At 43.9% G+C, this 26873-nt stretch overlaps 1 protein-coding gene across 4 annotated transcripts in view; it reads left to right on the top strand.

The window, feature by feature from the left end:
* LOC116359648 (non-muscle caldesmon-like) overlaps positions 1–26873 on the top strand; it is an 85887-nt gene that overhangs the window by 12654 nt on the left and 46360 nt on the right. For all 4 annotated transcript variants that reach the window (XM_031812784.1, XM_031812782.1, XM_031812781.1 and 1 more), the window contains exon 2: positions 14139–14294. In XM_031812784.1, coding sequence (XP_031668644.1) covers positions 14139–14294 — 156 coding nt within the window. The remainder of the gene's footprint in view (positions 1–14138; positions 14295–26873) is intronic.

Raw genomic sequence — 26873 nt, 5'->3', positions numbered from 1 at the left:
CTAATGTCTGAAGGGACGGCTTTATTAACCAGACAGGTTAACAGTGTTCTTATTGAACAGCAGCCGCCGGTCTCACAAACATTTACTCTGCTGCATTCCCAAAGAGACAGTCTGTGCAGCAATTACCGACAACCACTTAATTACTGCTAATGGACAGGAAATTGGTCAAACAATGTTCTGCCCTACAGCACGATGCCACTTTAGGAGAGCAACTCCTATACAACTCCTATACAACTCCTATACAACTCCTATACAACTCCTATACAACTCCTATACAACTCCAACTCCTATACAACTCCTATACAACTCCAACTCCTATACAACTCCTATACAACTCCTATACAACTCCAACTCCTAAACAACTCATATACAACTCCAACTCCTATACAACTCCTATACAACTCCAACTCCGATACAACTCCTATACAACTCCAACTCCTATACAACTCCTATACAACTCCAACTCCTATACAACTCCTATACACTCCAACTCCTATACAACTCCTATACAACTCCAACTCCTATACAACTCCAACTCCTATACAACTCCCTATACAACTCCTATACAACTCCTATACAACTCCAACTCCTATACAACTCCAACTCCTATACAACTCCAACTCCTATACAACTCCTATACAACTCCTATACAACTCCAACTCCTATACAACTCCAACTCCTATACAACTCCAACTCCTATACAACTCCTATACAACTCCAACTCCTATACAACTCCAACTCCTATACAACTCCAACTCCTATACAACTCCAACTCCTATACAACTCCAACTCCTATACAACTCCTATACAACTCCAACTCCTATACAACTCCTATACAACTCCAACTCCTATACAACTCCTATACAACTCCAACTCCTATACAACTCCAACTCCTATACAACTCCTATACAACTCCTATACAACTCCTATACAACTCCAACTCCTAAACAACTCCAACTCCTATACAACTCCAACTCCTATACAACTCCTATACAACTCCTATACAACTCCAACTCCTATACAACTCCTATACAACTCCAACTCCTAAACAACTCCAACTCCAATACAAGCTGGAGTTAAAACCAGCTCTGATAAACACACACCCCTAAAGAAGACAATAGTGCGACCACTAACTTTACAAAGAGGGAACTATCTACCCCCCTCCCTCATCAACTGGTGTTTATTGTTCTGCTGGAGGTTAAATTGGACCCCTCCCTTCCTCCCCCGGGGACCACCCGCCATGCCTTTGACTGGGGCTCAGGGGTTTGACCTGTTGACCCCTGACCTGGGGGCGGGGGGGTGTATGTAATAATAATAATAACTTAGTGGGTGTTTATATTTGGTGAGATGGATCGGGCCAATCATCTTCGGAAGAGAGAAGAGAGGTGAGAGAGAGCTGAGAGTATTTAGGAAATGGGGGACAGTTGCACTTTGAAGGGATCTCCATGTGATGTTTCTCTCCTGTTTTGATATGAGGCTGCAGGGTGGTGGGGTCGGAGGGGTAAAGATCACTTTGGGAAATGGGGGACAGTTGCACTTTGAAGGGATCTCCATGTGATGTTTCTCTCCTGTTTTGATATGAGGCTGCAGGGTGGTGGGGTCGGAGGGGTAAAGATCACTTTGGGATACAGCAAATGGATTCATGATGTACGTGACTATCTGCTGCTGTCAATACAGATAAATAGTTAAATTATTATCTCACCTTGTTGATCGTAAAGCAAATGTCTAAACACGTCTAAATATTTTTGCTGAGTTATTTACTCGGACCACCAACAACCACAGTACTGTAGACTATGTGCTGAACTGTTCGGTGAGCTGATGCTTCTCACTGTGTCAAACGAAAGCAAGCAGAAACCCGTTAACGTTTGACACCAGGCCAGTGAAAATAGGGGGAGAACGGAAGATCACCAGAACAGCAACGATCCCCCATCACCACAATGATGAGAGAGTGGTGATAGGACCTCTGTAACATCATCATCACCACAATGATGAGAGAGTGGTGATAGGACCTCTGTAACAGCATCACCACAATGAGAAGAGAGTGGTGATAGGACCTCTGTAACAGCATCATCACCATAATGAGAAGAGAGTGGTGATAGGACCTCTGTAACAACAGCATCACAATGATGAGAGAGTGGTGATAGGACCTCTATAACAGCATCACAATGATGAGAGAGTGGTGATAGGACCTCTGTAACAGCATCATCACCATAATGAGAAGAGAGTGGTGATAGGACCTCTGTAACAACAGCATCACAATGAGAAGAGAGTGGTGATAGGACCTCTGTAACAGCATCATCATCACCACAATGAGAAGAGAGTGGTGATAGGACCTCTGTAACATCATCATCACCATAATGAGAAGAGAGTGGTGATAGGACCTCTGTAACATCATCATCACCACAATGATGAGAGAGTGGTGATAGGACCTCTGTAACAGCATCACCACAATGAGAAGAGAGTGGTGATAGGACCTCTGTAACAGCATCATCACCATAATGAGAAGAGAGTGGTGATAGGACCTCTGTAACAACAGCATCACAATGATGAGAGAGTGGTGATAGGACCTCTATAACAGCATCACAATGATGAGAGAGTGGTGATAGGACCTCTGTAACAGCATCATCACCATAATGAGAAGAGAGTGGTGATAGGACCTCTGTAACAACAGCATCACAATGAGAAGAGAGTGGTGATAGGACCTCTGTAACAGCATCATCATCACCACAATGAGAAGAGAGTGGTGATAGGACCTCTGTAACATCATCATCACCATAATGAGAAGAGAGTGGTGATAGGACCTCTGTAACGGCATCATCACAATGAGAAGAGAGTGGTGATAGGACCTCTGTAACAACAGCATCACAATGAGAAGAGAGTGGTGATAGGACCTCTGTAACAGCATCATCACCATAATGAGAAGAGAGTGGTGATAGGACCTCTGTAACAGCATCATCACAATGAGAAGAGAGTGGTGATAGGACCTCTGTAACAGCATCATCACCATGATGAGAGAGTGGTGATAGGACCTCTGTAACAACAGCATCACAATGAGAAGAGAGTGGTGATAGGACCTCTATAACAGCATCACAATGAGAAGAGAGTGGTGATAGGACCTCTGTAACAACATCACCACAATGAGAAGAGAGTGGTGATAGGACCTCTGTAACAGCATCATCACAATGATGAGAGAGTGGTGATAGGACCTCTGTAACAACATCACCACAATGAGAAGAGAGTGGTGATAGGACCTCTGTAACAGCATCATCACAATGATGAGAGAGTGGTGATATAACCTCTATAGCTGCATCATCACCATGAGAAGAGAGTGGTGATAGGACCTCTATAGCAGCATCATCACAATGAGAAGAGAGTGGTGATAGGACCTCTGTAACAGCATCATCACAATGATGAGAGAGTGGTGATATAACCTCTATAGCTGCATCATCACCATGAGAAGAGAGTGGTGATAGGACCTCTATAGCAGCATCATCACAATGAGAAGAGAGTGGTGATAGGACCTCTGTAACAGCATCACAATGAGAAGAGAGTGGTGATATGACCTCTATTGCAGCAGTAAGTCACTCAACCACTTTTACTACTTCTCAGCTAATCAGAGAGTAGCTCATCTCTGATCCGTTTTTAACATCTTCGTTCTGGACCAGCCAATCGGTGACAGATTAACAACCCTGGACAACCAATCAGTTGCAAATAGAACACGATCGCAGCCAACTAGGACTCTTCCAGGTCTGTGTCTGCAGAGGGACATTTAAACTGCCGTTACGCCGTTATGATTGTTGTGATGATGCAATCTTTCATGTAATTCATAACATATCATACTAAATGGATTGTCTTGGGATTTACGTATAGAATAATATGAAATGCTCTGAGACCAGGTTGCAGCGGGTTCAATGGAGGCTTTTATGGCTGGAACATCCCTAATGGAGATGACATCATCTGGGGGAGAAACACACACACACACACACTCACACACTCACACACACACGCACGCACGCACGCACGCACGCACGCACGCACGCACGCACGCACGCACGCACGCACGCACGCACGCACCACACACACACACACACACACACACACACACACACACACACACACACACACACACACACACACACACACACACACACACACACCTCCTGCCCTCTCCACCAGCCCTCTCAATCTGTCTCCCAGACCTCGACTGTCTCCACCTCCCCCGAGAGGAAGAAATGACACGCCTCAGATAGAGTTTTACCCGTCAAAACCCAGAGCACACGTGTCATAACCCAGGGACGCACAAGTCATTATGGAGTATGAGAGAAAATGCTGATAGAAGGGACATTCTCAAAATGGAAAGGGTTAGGAAGGGTTGGAAAGGGTTAGGAAGAGTTGGAAAGGGTTAGGAAGAGTTGGAAAGGGTTGGGAAGAGTTGGGAAGGGTTGGAAAGGGTTAGGAAGAGTTGGAAAGGGTTGGAAAGCGTTGGAAAGGGTTGGAAAGCATTGGAAAGGGTTGGAAAGAGTTGGAAAGGGTTGGAAAGGGTTGGAAAGGGTTAGGAAGAGTTGGAAAGCGTTGGAAAGGGTTGGAAAGGGTTAGGAAGGGTTGGAAAGGGTTGGGAAGAGTTGGAAAGGGTTGGAAAGGTTGGTCTTCACAATATGTTTTCCTGTTCTCTTCTGTTCTCCCACAACCACATCTCTACTCTAGCTAGCATATGCTGCTACACTGAGGGTTTTACACTGAGTGGACAAAACATTAGGAACACCTGCTCCTTCCATGACATAGACTGATCAGGTGAATCCAGGTGAAAATCTATGATCCCCTTATTGATGTCACTTGTTAAATCTGCTTCAATCAGTGTAGATGAAGGGGAGGAGAATGATTTTTAAGCCTTGAATCAATTGAGACATGGATTGTGTGTGTGTGTGCGCCATTCAGAGGGCAAGACAATAGATTGAAGTGCCTGTGAACGGGGTATGATAGTAGGTGCCAGGTGCACCGGCTTGAGAACTGCAACTCTGCTGGGTTTTTCACGCTCAACAGTTTCCCGTGTGAATCAAGAATGGTCCACCACCCAAAGGACATCCAGACAACTTTTTTTTTTTTTACTGTAGGAGGCATTGGAGTCAACATGGGCCAGCATCCCTGTGGAACACTTTCAACACCTTGTAGAGTCCCTGTGGAACACTTTCCACACCTTGTAGAGTCAACATGGGCCAGCATCCCTGTGGAACACTTTCCACACCTTGTAGAGTCCCTGTGGAACACTTTCCACACCTTGTAGAGTCAACATGGGCCAGCATCCCTGTGGAACACTTTCAACACCTTGTAGAGTCAACATGGGCCAGCATCCCTGTGGAACACTTTCAACACCTTGTAGAGTCAACATGGGCCAGCATCCCTGTGGAACACTTTCCACACCTTGTAGAGTCAACATGGGCCAGCATCCCTGTGGAACACTTTCCACACCTTGTAGAGTCAACATGGGCCAGCATCCCTGTGGAACACTTTCCACACCTTGTAGAGTCAACATGGGCCAGCATCCCTGTGGAACACTTTCCACACCTTGTAGAGTCAACATGGGCCAGCATCCCTGTGGAACACTTTCCACACCTTGTAGAGTCAACATGGGCCAGCATCCCTGTGGAACACTTTCAACACCTTGTAGAGTCAACATGGGCCAGCATCCCTGTGGAACACTTTCCACACCTTGTAGAGTCAACATGGGCCAGCATCCCTGTGGAACACTTTCCACACCTTGTAGAGTCAACATGGGCCAGCATCCCTGTGGAACACTTTCCACACCTTGTAGAGTCAACATGGGCCAGCATCCCTGTGGAACACTTTCCACACCTTGTAGAGTCAACATGGGCCAGCATCCCTGTGGAACACTTTCAACACCTTGTAGAGTCAACATGGGCCAGCATCCCTGTGGAACACTTTCAACACCTTGTAGAGTCAACATGGGCCAGCATCCCTGTGGAACACTTTCCACACCTTGTAGAGTCAACATGGGCCAGCATCCCTGTGGAATACTTTCAACACCTTGTAGAGTCAACATGGGCCAGCATCCCTGTGGAACACTTTCAACACCTTGTAGAGTCAACATGGGCCAGCATCCCTGTGGAACACTTTCAACACCTTGTAGAGTCAACATGGGCCAGCATCCCTGTGGAACACTTTCAACACCTTGTAGAGTCAACATGGGCCAGCATCCCTGTGGAACACTTTCCACACCTTGTAGAGTCAACATGGGCCAGCATCCCTGTGGAACACTTTCCACACCTTGTAGAGTCAACATGGGCCAGCATCCCTGTGGAACACTTTCAACACCTTGTAGAGTCAACATGGGCCAGCATCCCTGTGGAACACTTTCAACACCTTGTAGAGTCAACATGGGCCAGCATCCCTGTGGAACACTTTCAACACCTTGTAGAGTCAACATGGGCCAGCATCCCTGTGGAACACTTTCCACACCTTGTAGAGTCAACATGGGCCAGCATCCCTGTGGAACACTTTCCACACCTTGTAGAGTCAACATGGGCCAGCATCCCTGTGGAACACTTTCAACACCTTGTAGAGTCAACATGGGCCAGCATCCCTGTGGAACACTTTCAACACCTTGTAGAGTCAACATGGGTCAGCATCCCTGTGGAACACTTTCAACACCTTGTAGAGTCAACATGGGCCAGCATCCCTGTGGAACACTTTCAACACCTTGTAGAGTCAACATGGGCCAGCATCCCTGTGGAACACTTTCAACACCTTGTAGAGTCAACATGGGCCAGCATCCCTGTGGAACACTTTCCACACCTTGTAGAGTCAACATGGGCCAGCATCCCTGTGGAACACTTTCCACACCTTGTAGAGTCAACATGGGCCAGCATCCCTGTGGAACACTTTCAACACCTTGTAGAGTCAACATGGGCCAGCATCCCTGTGGAACACTTTCAACACCTTGTAGAGTCAACATGGGCCAGCATCCCTGTGGAACACTTTCAACACCTTGTAGAGTCAACATGGGTCAGCATCCCTGTGGAACACTTTCAACACCTTGTAGAGTCAACATGGGCCAGCATCCCTGTGGAACACTTTCAACACCTTGTAGAGTCAACATGGGCCAGCATCCCTGTGGAACACTTTCAACACCTTGTAGAGTCAACATGGGCCAGCATCCCTGTGGAACACTTTCCACACCTTGTAGAGTCAACATGGGCCAGCATCCCTGTGGAACACTTTCCACACCTTGTAGAGTCAACATGGGCCAGCATCCCTGTGGAACACTTTCCACACCTTGTAGAGTCAACATGGGCCAGCATCCCTGTGGAACACTTTCAACACCTTGTAGAGTCAACATGGGCCAGCATCCCTGTGGAACACTTTCAACACCTTGTAGAGTCAACATGGGCCAGCATCCCTGTGGAACACTTTCCACACCTTGTAGAGTCAACATGGGCCAGCATCCCTGTGGAACACTTTCCACACCTTGTAGAGTCAACATGGGCCAGCATCCCTGTGGAACACTTTCAACACCTTGTAGAGTCAACATGGGCCAGCATCCCTGTGGAACACTTTCAACACCTTGTAGAGTCAACATGGGCCAGCATCCCTGTGGAACACTTTCCACACCTTGTAGAGTCAACATGGGCCAGCATCCCTGTGGAACACTTTCAACACCTTGTAGAGTCAACATGGGCCAGCATCCCTGTGGAACACTTTCAACACCTTGTAGAGTCAACATGGGCCAGCATCCCTGTGGAACACTTTCAACACCTTGTAGAGTCAACATGGGTCAGCATCCCTGTGGAACACTTTCAACACCTTGTAGAGTCAACATGGGCCAGCATCCCTGTGGAACACTTTCAACACCTTGTAGAGTCAACATGGGCCAGCATCCCTGTGGAACACTTTCCACACCTTGTAGAGTCAACATGGGCCAGCATCCCTGTGGAACACTTTCAACACCTTGTAGAGTCAACATGGGCCAGCATCCCTGTGGAACACTTTCAACACCTTGTAGAGTCCCTGTGGAAGGCTTTCGACACCTTGTAGAGACCCTGTGGAACACTTTCGACACCTTGTAGAGTCCACGCCCCGACGAATTGAGGCTGTTCTGAGGGCAAAAAGGGGCCGCAACTCAATGTTAGGAAGATGTTCCTAATGTTTTGTACCCTCAAACTCTCTTTTGGCAGTGAATGACCTCCTCTGGCCATAGAGAATACATGGGTGGTGGTGGTTTTGTCAGTATACACTGTACAGTACAGTCCTGGTGGCATTATGAGAGAGGTTTACACAGATTAAAAGTGCACTATGCAATAATTACTGCTTTTCAATGGTCATTTTAATTAGGATTAAGGACCCACATGAATAAGGATTGTGGCTTTAAATGTTTAATTCCTCTTGTTTGTCTTATTGTTTGGAGACTGAGACTAAGACTGAGAGGTACCTCTGTTTGTTGCTGTGCTGGCCACTTCATACTTCCTGCTCAGACTGGCCAATCCCAGGCCAGATCCTCAGGTGACCTACTTTGTCTGGTGTGATCCTGTAGTGACCTAGGTTGGCTGATGTTTTTTCAGTAGCATACAGCTCTCTAACACAGTAAAGACCTTAGGGCTTATTTTCACTGAATAGAGATATCAGAGTGACAGAATAGAGTTATCAGAGTGGCTGAATAGAGCTATCAGAGTGATTGAATAGAGTTATCAGAGTGACTGAATAGAGTTATCAGAGTGACCGAATAGAGTTATCAGAGTGACTGAATATAGTTATCAGAGTGACTGAATATAGTTATCAGAGTGACTGAATAGAGTTATCAGAGTGACTGAATAGAGCTATCAGAGTGACTGAATAGAGTTATCAGAGTGACCGAATAGAGTTATCAGAGTGTCCGAATATAGTTATCAGAGTGACTGAATAGTTATCAGAGTGACTGAATAGTTATCAGAGTGACTGAATAGAGGTATCAGAGTGACTGAATAGAGTTATCAGAGTGACTGAATAGAGTTATCAGAGTGACTGAATAGAGTTATCAGAGTGACTGAATAGAGCTATCAGAGTGACCAAATATAGTTATCAGAGTTACTGAATATAGTTATCAGAGTGACTGAATAGAGTTATCAGAGTGACCGAATAGAGTTATCAGAGTGACCGAATAGAGTTATCAGAGTGACCGAATATAGTTATCAGAGTGACTGAATATAGTTATCAGAGTGACTGAATAGAGTTATCAGAGTGGCTGAATAGAGTTATCAGAGTGACTGAATAGAGTTATCAGAGTGACCGAATATAGTTATCAGAGTGACTGAATATAGTTATCAGAGTTACTGAATATAGTTATCAGAGTGACTGAATAGAGTTATCAGAGTGACCGAATAGAGTTATCAGAGTGACCGAATAGAGTTATCAGAGTGACCGAATATAGTTATCAGAGTGACTGAATATAGTTATCAGAGTGACTGAATAGAGTTATCAGAGTGGCTGAATAGAGTTATCAGAGTGACTGAATAGAGTTATCAGAGTGACATTTTCAATTGACATAATATGGCGGGAATGTCACAAGCCGAGAGAGGGTTCGGTTGACATTCTCGCTTCGCATCTCAGAAGTATCCCGTAGATGTCACAGTAGCCTCTAGCCAGGAAGCTAAGCATTGCAAACTATTCTACTAGCTAGCTACTAGCTAACGTTAAGCAAGCAAATCTTCATGCATCTACCATATTACACTTTTGAATAACGCAACAAATCGCTAGCATGTTCAGACAATTTAACGGTTTATTTTCTCATCTGTACACTCACTGCATTTTTAGCTTCAAGACAAAAGCATATAGTTCCTGCTAGCTAAAGCTAACGACAAAAGCATATAGTTCCTGCTAGCTAAAGCTAACAACAAATGCATATAGTTCCTGCTAGCTAAAGCTAACAACAAAAGCATATAGTTCCTGCTAGCTAAAGCTAACAACAAAACCATACATTTCCTGCTAGCTTAAGCTAACGACAAAAGCATATAGTTCCTGCTAGCTAAAGCTAACAACAAAAGCATATAGTACCTGCTAGCTTAAGCTAACAACAAAAGCATATAGTTCCTGCTAGCTAAAGCTAACAACAAAAGCATATAGTACCTGCTAGCTTAAGCTAACAACAAAAGCATATAGTTCCTGCTAGCTAAAGCTAACAACAAAAGCATATAGTTCCTGCTAGCTAAAGCTAACAGCAGATCTTCATCAATTAACGTTAGTGTAAATAAAAAATGAATGTCCACCCCTCTAATACGAATATAAAGAACAGCAGGCCTGCCTGACAACATTACAACAAACCATGTTTCATTTTTGTTAACCCTCCTGCTGTGTTCTGGTGGAATTGGACCGATTTACAAGTTCTTTCTCTGAAAAATGTAGTTCATTGAATCTGATTGTCATACGGTTCCACGACTCTGTCCTCACAAGGCATCTGAACACACAAAATACATTTAGATGTTTTTCATTAAGTTTTGGGAGTTTTATTTAACTTTTGTACAACTTTGGCTTTTCTCGGTCAAAAATGACGGGTCAGTAGAAATGAATGGGTGACACAATTAGTGTATAAACCTGAGTTCAGGCACATGCCCATTCATCAGATAGACACACTTCCTCTCTCAGACCCCCACATGCATGAGTGTATGAACACATACACAAACACACACACACACACACACACACACACACACACACACACACACACACACACACACACACACACACACACACACACACACACACACACACACACACACACCTCACTCCCCTTCTTGGTTTCCATGGCAGCCCCCATCGGAACCTTTCCCCAATAGAATCTTTCCTCCACGGAACCACACCTGTTGAACCACACCTGTTGAACCACACCTGTTGACATTCTCACAAGGAATCGCAACATTGTTTCAATAATATATAGAGCTTTTTTCGCAGCTCTGGTATATAAAGCTGTTTTGAGGCCTTGCTCACAATTCATTCTGTGGCAGCACAATGACCAAATGCTATACTGTATTTGAGGCTCATGATCATATCTTTGATCATGACACTGGTGAGGAGGAGAGAGTCCTTGTTAAACTTTGACACAAAATAGTCTGTGATAAATAGCACAATATGTTTATTTGACATAGTCAAAATAATCCATACCTTATGCTTGTTTTACTCACAAACGAGTTGTATGAGCTCAGGTCAATGAGGCCTACAGGCCATAAATAGCTAATAGAATGTTCATCAAACTCATTTTCCTCAGAAGCTTCTGCATTCAACACGTGGTGTGGTTGTGGTTATGCTTAGATGTATTCTCCAGACCAAAGGGAATTGTTAAAATGTTGTTCCCCAAAATTATATAGGATATATTTTCTTCAAAGAAAAGTGCTAATAATGCATTTTACTACCTTCCTTTTGTGTTTTTACCGATTGAAAGATGAAAAAAAAAGTATTTATCCACAATCGACTATGTGTAAGACAGGTCCTGGAGTGTCTTAACTAAACAAAACCCAAACATATGACCCGATTAGAAAAACCTGGTCACATCACAGCCTTTATAAAACAGTTTTTAACACATGATCTATTTCTATGTCACACCCAGAGAATTTTACCTGTTTAGGTTACCCTATCAGGTCAGGAAAAAAACTCTAGGCCCCAGGAAGACAACCCCCCCCCCCCACATCACTCTGGGCCCCAGGAAGACAACCCCCCCCCCCCCCCCCCCCCGCATCACTCTGGGACCCGTGGTGCCACCTGTGAAATCACCACACAATGTTACAAATGAGAAAACGAGTGTCGTGCTCGATTTCCGGAGGTAGCATTCCAAGACAGGATCATTTTGTAAGTTTAACACAACAGTATTGTCTCTGAAGAACCTCAACAAAGAATGTCCCTTTGCTGTTGTCAATGTGAAAGCGGCCTTTGACTAGACGTGCATTCAAGGCAAGCTAGTTCCTCACACCTGACTCCAACTCATAATTGGATGCGTTAGATTTGTTGTGTATAAAGTCCATGTTCAGTTATGTTTCCTGATTCATTTCAATCGGGATTTACAACGGATTTTGATTCGAAGTACTTCTTGATTCTCATCGAACGTCCTTATTTGTTTTCCTGTGTGTTTAAAATGAGAAAAACATCCCAATAGTAACAGTTCCTCACATTCTGTGCCAGGCCCCCCTATCGCTTTAGACTCATTATTTAGTGACCCAAAGAGACCCGAAGAGAGAACAGCAACACACGGGTTCATTACATTAGAGGCAACTGAGCTCCAATATAAACTAGTGATTTGGCAGCTCCGTCTTCTCTGTGGTCTACATAGCAATTATATGGGAAATGAGAATGGTGGGCTTTGATGTGATTTAATGATAAACAATCTTGAAACAGTAGAAAGAAAGAGATTTTATGCAGTATTTATTTGCATGACAATCTGAGTCTAGTCTATGGATGGAAATCAAGCCTTCATTTTTTAATTGATTTAGATTCAGAAACACAACAAAGATTATTAAAGAACATTTCCCCCTGGTCAAGATGAGTCAGTCCTTTTATTATTTTATGAAATAGTTTAGGAAACAAAATGGCTGAATTGACATGAATGTTTCCAATGTGGTGAATTAAAGGCCATTGTTGAGGAGGACTGTCAGTCGCTGTGTTGACTCCACTTACAGTAAGAATGGAGAGGAAATGATGGATCCTAGGAGTGTGTATGTTTGTGTGTGTGTGTGTGTGTGTATGGCTCTCCTGTGTAGAGTTCATACCAGGACAAGAAACTCCTCTTTGACCCACTCCAACCTCTGGCATCCTCCTCTTCAGTCCTCCTGACCATAACTCTTCTCCAGAGTCTCTTTTCTCCCTCCCTCCCTCCCTCCCTCCCTCCCTCCCTCCCTCCCTCCCTCCCTCCCTCCCTCCCTCCCTCCCTCCCTCCCTCCCTCCCTCCCTCCCTGCCTCCCTGCCTCTCTGCCTCCCTCTCCACTCCTTCCTCTCTCCTCTACCTCTTAACCTACTCACCCTTTCTCTCTGCCTCCCTCCCTGCTCTCTCCTCTGCCTCTCGACCTACTCACCCCTCCCTCCCTCCACTCTCCTCTGCCTCTCGACCTACTCACTCCTCCCTCCCTGCCTCTCGACCTACTCACCCCCCTCTATGACTCTATTCCTCTCTTTCACATGCAGTGGAGGAGGCAGAGCTATGAGCTAATGGCTGGAATATAGGACGAATGGGGGAGGGTGAAGTTCAGTGTGTTGAAGACGGCTAGTTGCAACTCAGAAACTCTAATAGCGGCAACAGTCATGAGCTGGTTAGAGTTATCTGTCAGGTGAGCTGGTTAGTTAGTAGGGTCACAGTAGAGTTATCTGTCAGGTGAGCTGGTTAGTTAGTTAGCAGGGTCACAGTAGAGTTATCTGTCAGGTGAGCTGGTTAGTTAGTTAGCAGGGTCACAGTAGAGTTATCTGTCAGGTGAGCTGGTTAGTTAGTTAGCAGGGTCACAGTAGAATTATCTGACAGGTGATCTGGTTAGTTAGTTAGCAGGGTCACAGTAGAGTTATCTGTCAGGTGAGCTGGTTAGTTAGTTAGCAGGGTCACAGTAGAGTTATCTGTCAGGTGAGCTGGTTAGTTAGTTAGCAGGGTCACAGTAGAATTATCTGACAGATGATCTGGTTAGTTAGTTAGCAGGGTCACAGTAGAATTATCTGACAGGTGATCTGGTTAGTTAGTTAGTAGGGTCACAGTAGAGTTATCTGTCAGGTGAGCTGGTTAGTTAGTTAGTAGGGTCACAGTATAGTTATCTGACAGGTGAGCTGGTTAGTTAGCAGGGTCACAGTAGAGTTATCTGACAGGTGATCTGGTTAGTTAGTTAGTAGGGTCACAGTAGAGTTATCTGTCAGGTGAGCTGGTTAGTTAGTTAGTAGGGTCACAGTATAGTTATCTGACAGGTGAGCTGGTTAGTTAGCAGGGTCACAGTAGAGTTATCTGACAGATGAGCTGGTTAGTTAGTTACTTTCCTAGTTAAACATTTTTATATATCCCCTGGTTTTCACTTTGTTCCTCTCACTTGTACCTCACCAGTAGGAGAGAATATGTTTGTAGACTTCCTAATTGGTCCACACATGAAAATATGAATTTTATTTGTATATTCTCTTTCGCTGCCTCTGTGTTCCAGGGTGACGGCCCAGCGCAGTATTGAGGATGCTGAGGAGATAGAGCGGGAACGGAGACGAAGGGCCAGGGAGAGACAGGGAGACCAGGACCCCCACACTGGCCCAGCCAGCACCACCAGCCCCACACCGGACAATGGGCTCCCGGAGCTATATCCAATGTAAGTCACCAAGCTGGAATGGAGGCTAACAGCCAACACTTTCCTGCTGTAGAATTCTACAATAGAACATGCTGCTCTGGTTATCGTAGACTGCACCAGGGTGTAAGACGAGACATCCCACACCAGTCTTGTTGTCATCTGCAGCAGCTGAGTAGCTCAGTTTGTAATGCATGACGTGAACTGCTTACTGTCGTGGCGCAACGGTCTAAGGCACTACTGCATCTCAGTGCTAGAGGAGTCACTACGGACGCCCTGGTTCGATCCTGGGCTGTATCACAACCCGGCCGTGATTGGGAGTCCCATATGACGGGGCACAATTGCCCCAGCTTCATCCGGGTTAGGGTTTGGCCGGGGTAGGCTGTCTTTGTAAATAAGAATTTGTTCTTAACTGACTTGCCTAGTTAAATTAAGGTTAATTTAAAAAATATAAAAAATACAAATGCCTCAATGGTGCAGATTAGACTGTAGGTAATCTGACTGATGTCTCAATGGTGCTGATTAGACTGTAGGTCGTCTGACTGATGTCTCAATGGTGCTGATTAGACTGTAGGTAATCTGACTGATGTCTCAATGATGCTGATTAGACTGTAGGTAATCTGACTGATGTCTCAATGGTGCTGATTAGACTGTAGGTAATCTGACTGATGTCTCAATGGTGCTGATTAGACTGTAGGTAATCTGACTGATGTCTCAATGGTGCTGATTAGACTGTAGGTCGTCTGACTGATGTCTCAATGGTGCTGATTAGACTGTAGGTAATCTGACTGATGTCTCAATGGTGCTGATTAGACTGTAGGTCGTCTGACTGATGTCTCAATGGTGCTGATTAGACTGTAGGTAATCTGACTGATGTCTCAATGATGCTGATTAGACTGTAGGTAATCTGACTGATGTCTCAATGGTGCTGATTAGACTGTAGGTCGTCTGACTGATGTCTCAATGGTGCTGATTAGACTGTAGGTAATCTGACTGATGTCTCAATGGTGCTGATTAGACTGTAGGTCGTCTGACTGATGTCTCAATGGTGCTGATTAGACTGTAGGTAATCTGACTGATGTCTCAATGGTGCTGATTAGACTGTAGGTCGTCTGACTGATGTCTCAATGGTGCTGATTAGACTGTAGGTAATCTGACTGATGTCTCAATGGTGCTGATTAGACTGTAGGTCATCTGACTGATGTCTCAATGGTGCTGATTAGACTGTAGGTAATCTGACTGATGTCTCAATGATGCTGATTAGACTGTAGGTAATCTGACTGATGTCTCAATGGTGCTGATTAGACTGTAGGTCGTCTGACTGATGTCTCAATGGTGCTGATTAGACTGTAGGTAATCTGACTGATGTCTCAATGGTGCTGATTAGACTGTAGGTCGTCTGACTGATGTCTCAATGGTGCTGATTAGACTGTAGGTAATCTGACTGATGTCTCAATGGTGCTGATTAGACTGTAGGTAATCTGACTGATGCCTCAATGATGCTGATTAGACTGTAGGTCGTCTGACTGATGTCTCAATGGTGCTGATTAGACTGTAGGTAATCTGACTGATGTCTCAATGGTGCTGATTAGACTGTAGGTCGTCTGACTGATGTCTCAATGGTGCTGATTAGACTGTAGGTAATCTGACTGATGTCTCAATGGTGCTGATTAGACTGTAGGTAATCTGACTGATGCCTCAATGATGCTGATTAGACTGTAGGTAATCTGACTGATGTCTCAATGGTGCTGATTAGACTGTAGGTAATCTGACTGATGTCTCAATGGTGCTGATTAGACTGTAGGTAATCTGACTGATGTCTCAATGGTGCTGATTAGACTGTAGGTAATCTGACTGATGTCTCAATGGTGCTGATTAGACTGTAGGTAATCTGACTGATGTCTCAATGGTGCTGATTAGACTGTAGGTAATCTGACTGATGTCTCAATGGTGCTGATTAGACTGTAGGTAATCTGACTGATGTCTCAATGGTGCTGATTAGACTGTAGGTAATCTGACTGATGTCTCAATGGTGCTGATTAGACTGTAGGTAATCTGACTGATGTCTCAATGGTGCTGATTAGACTGTAGGTAATCTGACTGATGTCTCAATGGTGCTGATTAGACTGTAGGTAATCTGACTGATGTCTCAATGATGCTGATTAGACTGTAGGTCGTCTGACTGATGTCTCAATGGTGCTGATTAGACTGTAGGTCGTCTGACTGATGTCTCAATGATGCTGATTAGACTGTAGGTCGTCTGACTGATGTCTCAATGGTGCTGATTAGACTGTAGGTAATCTGACTGATGTCTCAATGGTGCTGATTAGACTGTAGGTAATCTGACTGATGTCTCAATGATGCTGATTAGACTGTAGGTCGTCTGACTGATGTCTCAATGGTGCTGATTAGACTGTAGGTAATCTGACTGATGTCTCAATGATGCTGATTAGACTGTAGGTCGTCTGACTGATGTCTCAATGATGCTGATTAGACTGTAGGTCGTCTGACTGATGTCTCAATGGTGCTGATTAGACTGTAGGTAATCTGACTGATGTCTCAATGGTGCTGATTAGACTGTAGGTAATCTGACTGATGTCTCAATGGTGCTGATTAGACTGTAGGTCGTCTGACTGATGTCTCAATGGTGCTGATTAGACTGTAGGTAATCTGACTGATGTCTCAATGATGCTGATTAGACTGTAGGTAATCTGACTGATGTCTCAATGGTGCTGATTAGACTGTAGGTAATCTGACTGATGTCTCAATGGTGCTGATTAGACTGTAGGTAATCTGACTGATGTCTCAATGGTGCTGATTAGACTGTAGGTCGTCTGACTGATGTCTCAATGGTGCTGATTAGACTGTAGGTAATCTGACTGATGTCTCAATGGTGCTGATTAGACTGTAGGTAATCTGACTGATGTCTCAATGGTGCTGATTAGACTGTAGGTAATCTGACTGATGTCTCAATGGTGCTGATTAGACTGTAGGTCGTCTGACTGATGTCTCAATGGTGCTGATTAGACTGTAGGTAATCTGACTGATGTCTCAATGGTGCTGATTAGACTGTAGGTAATCTGACTGATGTCTCAATGATGGTGATTAGACTGTAGGTCGTCTGACTGATGTCTCAATGGTGCTGATTAGACTGTAGGTAATCTGACTGATGTCTCAATGGTGCTGATTAGACTGTAGGTAGTCTGACTGATGTCTCAATGATGCTGATTAGACTGTAGGTCGTCTGACTGATGTCTCAATGGTGCTGATTAGACTGTAGGTAATCTGACTGATGTCTCAATGGTGCTGATTAGACTGTAGGTAATCTGACTGATGTCTCAATGGTGCTGATTAGACTGTAGGTAATCTGACTGATGTCTCAATGGTGCTGATTAGACTGTAGGTAATCTGACTGATGTCTCAATGGTGCTGATTAGACTGTAGGTCGTCTGACTGATGTCTCAATGGTGCTGATTAGACTGAAGGTAATCTGACTGATGTCTCAATGGTGCTGATTAGACTGTAGGTAATCTGACTGATGTCTCAATGGTGCTGATTAGACTGTAGGTAATCTGACTGATGTCTCAATGGTGCTGATTAGACTGTAGGTAATCTGACTGATGTCTCAATGGTGCTGATTAGACTGTAGGTCGTCTGACTGATGTCTCAATGATGCTGATTAGACTGTAGGTCGTCTGACTGATGTCTCAATGGTGCTGATTAGACTGTAGGTAATCTGACTGATGTCTCAATGGTGCTGATTAGACTGTAGGTAATCTGACTGATGTCTCAATGATGCTGATTAGACTGTAGGTCATCTGACTGATGTCTCAATGGTGCTGATTAGACTGTAGGTAATCTGACTGATGTCTCAATGATGCTGATTAGACTGTAGGTCGTCTGACTGATGTCTCAATGATGCTGATTAGACTGTAGGTCGTCTGACTGATGTCTCAATGGTGCTGATTAGACTGTAGGTAATCTGACTGATGTCTCTATGATGCTGATTAGACTGTAGGTAATCTGACTGATGTCTCAATGGTGCTGATTAGACTGTAGGTAATCTGACTGATGTCTCAATGGTGCTGATTAGACTGTAGGTAATCTGACTGATGTCTCAATGGTGCTGATTAGACTGTAGGTAATCTGACTGATGTCTCAATGGTGCTGATTAGACTGTAGGTAATCTGACTGATGTCTCAATGGTGCTGATTAGACTGTAGGTAATCTGACTGATGTCTCAATGGTGCTGATTAGACTGTAGGTCGTCTGACTGATGTCTCAATGGTGCTGATTAGACTGTAGGTAATCTGACTGATGTCTCAATGGTGCTGATTAGACTGTAGGTAATCTGACTGATGTCTCAATGATGGTGATTAGACTGTAGGTCGTCTGACTGATGTCTCAATGGTGCTGATTAGACTGTAGGTAATCTGACTGATGTCTCAATGGTGCTGATTAGACTGTAGGTCGTCTGACTGATGTCTCAATGGTGCTGATTAGACTGTAGGTCGTCTGACTGATGTCTCAATGATGCTGATTAGACTGTAGGTCGTCTGACTGATGTCTCAATGGTGCTGATTAGACTGTAGGTAATCTGACTGACGTCTCAATGGTGCTGATTAGACTGTAGGTAATCTGACTGATGTCTCAATGATGCTGATTAGACTGTAGGTCGTCTGACTGATGTCTCAATGGTGCTGATTAGACTGTAGGTAATCTGACTGATGTCTCAATGATGCTGATTAGACTGTAGGTCGTCTGACTGATGTCTCAATGATGCTGATTAGACTGTAGGTCGTCTGACTGATGTCTCAATGGTGCTGATTAGACTGTAGGTAATCTGACTGATGTCTCAATGGTGCTGATTAGACTGTAGGTAATCTGACTGATGTCTCAATGGTGCTGATTAGACTGTAGGTCGTCTGACTGATGTCTCAATGGTGCTGATTAGACTGTAGGTAATCTGACTGATGTCTCAATGATGCTGATTAGACTGTAGGTAATCTGACTGATGTCTCAATGGTGCTGATTAGACTGTAGGTAATCTGACTGATGTCTCAATGGTGCTGATTAGACTGTAGGTAATCTGACTGATGTCTCAATGGTGCTGATTAGACTGTAGGTCGTCTGACTGATGTCTCAATGGTGCTGATTAGACTGTAGGTAATCTGACTGATGTCTCAATGGTGCTGATTAGACTGTAGGTAATCTGACTGATGTCTCAATGGTGCTGATTAGACTGTAGGTAATCTGACTGATGTCTCAATGGTGCTGATTAGACTGTAGGTCGTCTGACTGATGTCTCAATGGTGCTGATTAGACTGTAGGTAATCTGACTGATGTCTCAATGGTGCTGATTAGACTGTAGGTAATCTGACTGATGTCTCAATGATGGTGATTAGACTGTAGGTCGTCTGACTGATGTCTCAATGGTGCTGATTAGACTGTAGGTAATCTGACTGATGTCTCAATGGTGCTGATTAGACTGTAGGTCGTCTGACTGATGTCTCAATGGTGCTGATTAGACTGTAGGTAATCTGACTGATGTCTCAATGGTGCTGATTAGACTGTAGGTAATCTGACTGATGTCTCAATGGTGCTGATTAGACTGTAGGTAATCTGACTGATGTCTCAATGGTGCTGATTAGACTGTAGGTCGTCTGACTGATGTCTCAATGGTGCTGATTAGACTGAAGGTAATCTGACTGATGTCTCAATGGTGCTGATTAGACTGTAGGTAATCTGACTGATGTCTCAATGGTGCTGATTAGACTGAAGGTAATCTGACTGATGTCTCAATGGTGCTGATTAGACTGTAGGTAATCTGACTGATGTCTCAATGGTGCTGATTAGACTGTAGGTAATCTGACTGATGTCTCAATGGTGCTGATTAGACTGTAGGTAATCTGACTGATGTCTCAATGGTGCTGATTAGACTGTAGGTCGTCTGACTGATGTCTCAATGATGCTGATTAGACTGTAGGTCGTCTGACTGATGTCTCAATGGTGCTGATTAGACTGTAGGTAATCTGACTGATGTCTCAATGGTGCTGATTAGACTGTAGGTAATCTGACTGATGTCTCAATGATGCTGATTAGACTGTAGGTCGTCTGACTGATGTCTCAATGGTGCTGATTAGACTGTAGGTAATCTGACTGATGTCTCAATGATGCTGATTAGACTGTAGGTCGTCTGACTGATGTCTCAATGATGCTGATTAGACTGTAGGTAATCTGACTGATGTCTCAATGGTGCTGATTAGACTGTAGGTAATCTGACTGATGTCTCAATGGTGCTGATTAGACTGTAGGTAATCTGACTGATGTCTCAATGGTGCTGATTAGACTGTAGGTCGTCTGACTGATGTCTCAATGGTGCTGATTAGACTGTAGGTAATCTGACTGATGTCTCAATGGTGCTGATTAGACTGTAGGTAATCTGACTGATGTCTCAATGATGGTGATTAGACTGTAGGTCGTCTGACTGATGTCTCAATGGTGCTGATTAGACTGTAGGTAATCTGACTGATGTCTCAATGGTGCTGATTAGACTGTAGGTCGTCTGACTGATGTCTCAATGATGCTGATTAGACTGTAGGTCGTCTGACTGATGTCTCAATGGTGCTGATTAGACTGTAGGTAATCTGACTGATGTCTCAATGGTGCTGATTAGACTGTAGGTAATCTGACTGATGTCTCAATGGTGCTGATTAGACTGTAGGTAATCTGACTGATGTCTCAATGGTGCTGATTAGACTGTAGGTAATCTGACTGATGTCTCAATGGTGCTGATTAGACTGTAGGTCGTCTGACTGATGTCTCAATGGTGCTGATTAGACTGTAGGTCGTCTGACTGATGTCTCAATGGTGCTGATTAGACTGTAGGTAATCTGACTGATGTCTCAATGATGCTGATTAGACTGAAGGTAATCTGACTGATGTCTCAATGGTGCTGATTAGACTGTAGGTAATCTGACTGATGTCTCAATGGTGCTGATTAGACTGTAGGTAATCTGACTGATGTCTCAATGGTGCAGATTAGACTGTAGGTAATCTGACTGATGTCTCAATGGTGCTGATTAGACTGTAGGTAATCTGACTGATGTCTCAATGGTGCTGATTAGACTGTAGGTCGTCTGACTGATGTCTCAATGGTGCTGATTAGACTGTAGGTAATCTGACTGATGTCTCAATGATGCTGATTAGACTGAAGGTAATCTGACTGATGTCTCAATGGTGCTGATTAGACTGTAGGTAATCTGACTGATGTCTCAATGGTGCTGATTAGACTGTAGGTAATCTGACTGATGTCTCAATGGTGCTGATTAGACTGTAGGTCGTCTGACTGATGTCTCAATGGTGCTGATTAGACTGTAGGTCGTCTGACTGATGTCTCAATGGTGCTGATTAGACTGTAGGTAATCTGACTGATGTCTCAATGATGCTGATTAGACTGAAGGTAATCTGACTGATGTCTCAATGGTGCTGATTAGACTGTAGGTAATCTGACTGATGTCTCAATGGTGCTGATTAGACTGTAGGTAATCTGACTGATGTCTCAATGGTGCAGATTAGACTGTAGGTCATCTGACTGATGTCTCAATGGTGCTGATTAGACTGTAGGTAATCTGACTGATGTCTCAATGGTGCTGATTAGACTGTAGGTCGTCTGACTGATGTCTCAATGGTGCTGATTAGACTGTAGGTAATCTGACTGATGTCTCAATGATGCTGATTAGACTGAAGGTAATCTGACTGATGTCTCAATGGTGCTGATTAGACTGTAGGTAATCTGACTGATGTCTCAATGGTGCTGATTAGACTGTAGGTCGTCTGATTTATGTCTCAATGATGCTGAATAGACTGTAGGTAATCTGACTGATGTCTCAATGGTGCTGAATAGACTGTAGGTAATCTGACTGATGTCTCAATGATGCTGATTAGACTGTAGGTAATCTGACTGATGTCTCAATGGTGCTGATTAGACTGTAGGTAATCTGACTGATGTCTCAATGGTGCTGATTAGACTGTAGGTAATCTGATTGATGTCTCAATGGTGCTGATTAGACTGTAGGTAATCTGACTGATGTCTCAATGGTGCTGATTAGACTGTAGGTTGTCTGACTGATGTCTCAATGGTGCTGATTAGACTGTAGGTCGTCTGACTGACGTCTCAATGGTGCTGATTAGACTGTAGGTAATCTGACTGATGTCTCAATGGTGCTGAATAGACTGTAGGTAATCTGACTGACGTCTCAATGGTGCTGATTAGACTGTAGGTAATCTGACTGATGTCTCAATGGTGCTGAATAGACTATAGGGAAACAAGACAACATTAGCTAGCGTTCACCAATGAAGTGCTGTGACATATACTATCAGGGCTTACAGTATATGGACCTGGGCTGTGTCTCAATGGACCTGGGCTGTGTCCCAAATGACTCCCTGTTTACTATATAGTGTACAGGTTTGACCGGAGCCCTTGGGGAACAGGGTGCTATTAGGGACGCAGCCTTCAGTGTGCTGTGCTATTGGTTTTAAATGCTCTGTCAGTGTTGATGTGTAAGACTCTAGATATGAAGGGAGAGACACTGCTCTACCCTGGGGAAGGCATTGAGCTGATCAGGAAAGGAGTTGACATTGCTGATCTACTGTTAGGCCTGACATAGTGAGTGAGTGAGGGAGTGAGTGAGTGAGTGAGTGAGTGAGTGAGTGAGTGAGCGAGCGTGCGTGTGTGTGTTTGTGCATTCATGTGTGTGCATGTGTGTGAGCCATGTTCCTCCACAACAGGTCTATTGTATTGAATCAATGGTTTCCTCTTAAAGATGTGTGGTAGTTTACTATTTAGCTATTACTTCTTGTTCCCTTGGTTACTCAAACCTATTGGTGACTCAAACCTATTGGTTACTCAAATATATTGGTGACTCAAACCTATTGGTGACTCAAACCTATTGGTGACTCAAACCTATTGGTGACTCAAACCTATTGGTTACTCAAATATATTGGTGACTCAAACCTACTGGTGACTCAAACATATTGGTGACTCAAACCGATTGGTGACTAAAACCTACTGGTGACTCAAACATATTGGTGACTCAAACCTAATGGTGACTCAAACCTTCTGGTTACTCAAATATATTGGTGACTGAAACCTACTGGTGACTCAAACCTACTGGTTACTCAAACCTATTGGTGACTCAAACCTATTGGTGACTCAAACTTATTGGTGCCTCAAACCTACTGGTGACTCAAACCTATTGGTGACTCAAACCTAATGGTGACTCAAACCTACTGGTGACTCAAACCTAATGGTGACTCAAACCTACTGGTGACTCAAACCTACTGGTGACTCAAACCTACTGGTGACTCAAACCTATTGGTGACTCAAACCTATGGGTGCCTCAAACCTACTTGTGTCTCAAACCTACTGGTGACTCAAACCTATTGGTGACTCAAACCTACTGGTGACTCAAACCTACTGGTGACTCAAACCTACTGGTGACCCAAACCTATTGGTGACTCAAACCTATTGGTGACTCAAACCTACTGGTGACTCAAACCTATTGGTGACTCAAACCTATTGGTGACGCAAACCTATTGGTTACTCAAATATTTTGGTGACTCAAACCTACTGGTGACTCAAACCTACTGGTTACTCAAATATATTGGTGACTGAAACCTACTGGTGACTCAAACCTTCTGGTGACTCAAACCTACTGGTGACGCAAACCTATTGGTGACTCAAACCTACTGGTTACTCAAACCTTTTGGTGACTCAAACCTACTGGTGACTCAAACCTATTGGTGACTCAAACCTACTGGTTACTCAAACCTACTGGTGACTCAAACCTATTGGTGACTCAAACATATTTTTGATGATGGACTCATTACGAGTAGTTGCAAGGTTACTACATTTCTAGTTAAGAAAAATCTAGTTAAAGAAACATCTGCAGGTGTGTGGTAGTGGTTTCAAATGTTACACAGGAAATAAATGGTCCTTTATCCAGAAGAAAAACACTTGCATGTAGATTTTTTTTTTATACCAGAGATCTAATTACGCTACAGTCTTAGAAAAAAGAGTTCCAAAAGGATTCTTCGGCTGTCCCCATAAGAGAAACTTTTTTAGTTCCAGGTGGAACTCTTTTTAGTTCCAGGTAGAACCCTTTTTAGTTCCAGGTGGAACCCTTTTTAGTTCCAGGTGGAACCCTTTATAGTTCCAGGTGGAACCCTTTTTAGTTCCAGGCGGAACCCTTTTTGGTTCCAGGCGGAACCCTTTTTGGTTCCAGGCGGAACCCTATTTAGTTCCAGGCGGAACCCTTTTTGGTTCCAGGCGGAACCCTTTTTGGTTCCAGGCGGAACCCTATTTAGTTCCAGGCGGAACCCTTTTTGGTTCCAGGCGGAACCCTTTTTAGTTCCAGGTGGAAACTGTTTTTGGTTCCAGGTAGAATAACTGTTATTATTCTACTTGTTAATGTTATTATGTTATTATGCTACTTGTTAATGTTTTAATGCACTTCTATGCAGCACATTAATAAATCAACCTAAACTATATTTATTTTTGCTTTGTTGCAACAATGAGAAACGAGAAATGACAGAAGGCCGGAGCTACAGGAAGAGAGCATGCCTTTGTCTCAAAGGGCACCCTATCCCCTGTGTAGTGCACTACTACATAGGGCTCTGGTGAAAAGTAGTGCACGACTACATCGGGTTCTGGTGAAAAGTAGTGCACTATATGGTGAATAGGGCTCTGGTCTAAAGTAGTGCACTATTTAGGGAAATGGGTGCCATTTGGGACACAGCCCATAGCTCACTCAGAGGAAACAGGATGCATCAGTGGCGTCCGTTCCGTTGGCAGCGAGGTCGGTCGTTCAGTTTTGTGTATGTTTCCATGGCCACAGTACATGTGTGTCCCGTTGCCATGACGCTGCTGGGCTAAACTGAAGCAAACAGGAAAACGCTCATCCAGAGGCCAGGCTCCTAGTGGCCAGCGAATTTAATGCAGAGAAACTTAAATCAGTTTTACCTCATTTCTATCAGCATGTAAAAATGTGCAGCCAGAGGGAAGAAAATGCATTATCTATGCATAGTCACTTTAGTAACTTTACCTAAATGTACATATTACCTCAACACCGGTGCCCCCGATATACAGTCTCACTATTGTTATTTACTGCTGCTCTGTAATTATTTGTTAGTCTTATCTCTTACTTTTTTGGGGGTTTTCTTAAACCTGCATTGTTGGTTAAGGGCTTGTAAGTAAGCATTTCACTGTAAGGCCTACACCTGTTGTATCTGGCGCATGTGACAAATACAAATGGATTTGATGATTTGACACACACACACACACACACACACACACACACACACACACACACTCGGCTGCTGTAGGCTGACTGCAGGTGTTTGGCTGTAAAGACTCACTTCCTGTGACCGCTGCCTGTCCCCTGACCTCTCTACAGTACCTGACCCCCTCTGTCGTTTCCCCTTTCAACATTGTGCTGACCGCTAACAATATTACAGAAGCCACCTGATTGTTTTCACAGTGGTTAGCAGCTAGCACGTTTAGCCACCTGATTGTTTTCACAGTGGTTAGCAGCTAGCACGTTTAGCCACCTGATTGTTTTCACAGTGGTTAGCAGCTAGCACGTTTAGCCACCTGATTGTTTTCACAGTGGTTAGCAGCTAGCACGTTTAGCCACCTGATTGTTTTCACCGTGGTTAGCAGCTAGCACGTTTAGCCACCTGATTGTTTTCACCGTGGTTAGCAGCTAGCAGGTTTAGCCACCTGATTGTTTTCACCGTGGTTAGCAGCTAGCACGTTTAGCCACCTGATTGTTTTCACAGTGGTTAGCAGCTAGCACGTTTAGCCACCTAATTGTTTTCACAGTGGTTAGCAGCTAGCACGTTTAGCCACCTGATTGTTTTCACAGTGGTTAGCAGCTAGCACGTTTAGCGACCTGATTGTTTTCACAGTGGTTAGCAGCTAGCTCGTTTAGCCACCTGATTGTTTTCACAGTGGTTAGCAGCTAGCACGTTTAGCCACCTGATTGTTTTCACAGTGGTTAGCAGCTAGGACGTTTAGCCACCTGATTGTTTTCACAGTGGTTAGCAGCTAGCACGTTTAGCCATCTGGTGTTTTGGTGCCCTTGAGGTGAGGCAGACAATCAACTATTGGCTTCAAGATGGATGTCCTACGTAACAGACTATGAAGAAAATATAATATTTCTAAAAACAGTTGTCTAATATGTACACTACCGTTCAAAAGTTTGGGGTCACTAAGAAAATCAATTGTCCATTAAAATAACATCAAATTGATAAGAAATACAGTGTAGACATTGTTAATGTTGTAAATGACTATTGTAGCTGGAAATGGCAGATTTTTTATGGAATATCTACAAAGACATACAGAGGCCCATTATCAGCAACCATCACTCCTGTGTTCCAATGGCATGTTGTGCTAGCTAATCCAAGTTTATAATTTTAAAAGGCGAATTGATCATTACAAAACCCAGTTGCAATTATGTTCGCACAGCTGAAAACAGTTGTTCTGATTAAAGAAGCAATAAAACGGACCTTCTTTAGACTAGTTGAGTATCTGGAGCATCA

Source organism: Oncorhynchus kisutch, unplaced genomic scaffold (genome assembly GCF_002021735.2).
Source record: "Oncorhynchus kisutch isolate 150728-3 unplaced genomic scaffold, Okis_V2 Okis03b-Okis08b_hom, whole genome shotgun sequence".
In the NCBI taxonomy this organism is placed as follows: Eukaryota; Metazoa; Chordata; class Actinopteri; order Salmoniformes; family Salmonidae; genus Oncorhynchus; species Oncorhynchus kisutch.
This window is presented reverse-complemented; position numbering and strand designations above follow the sequence as displayed.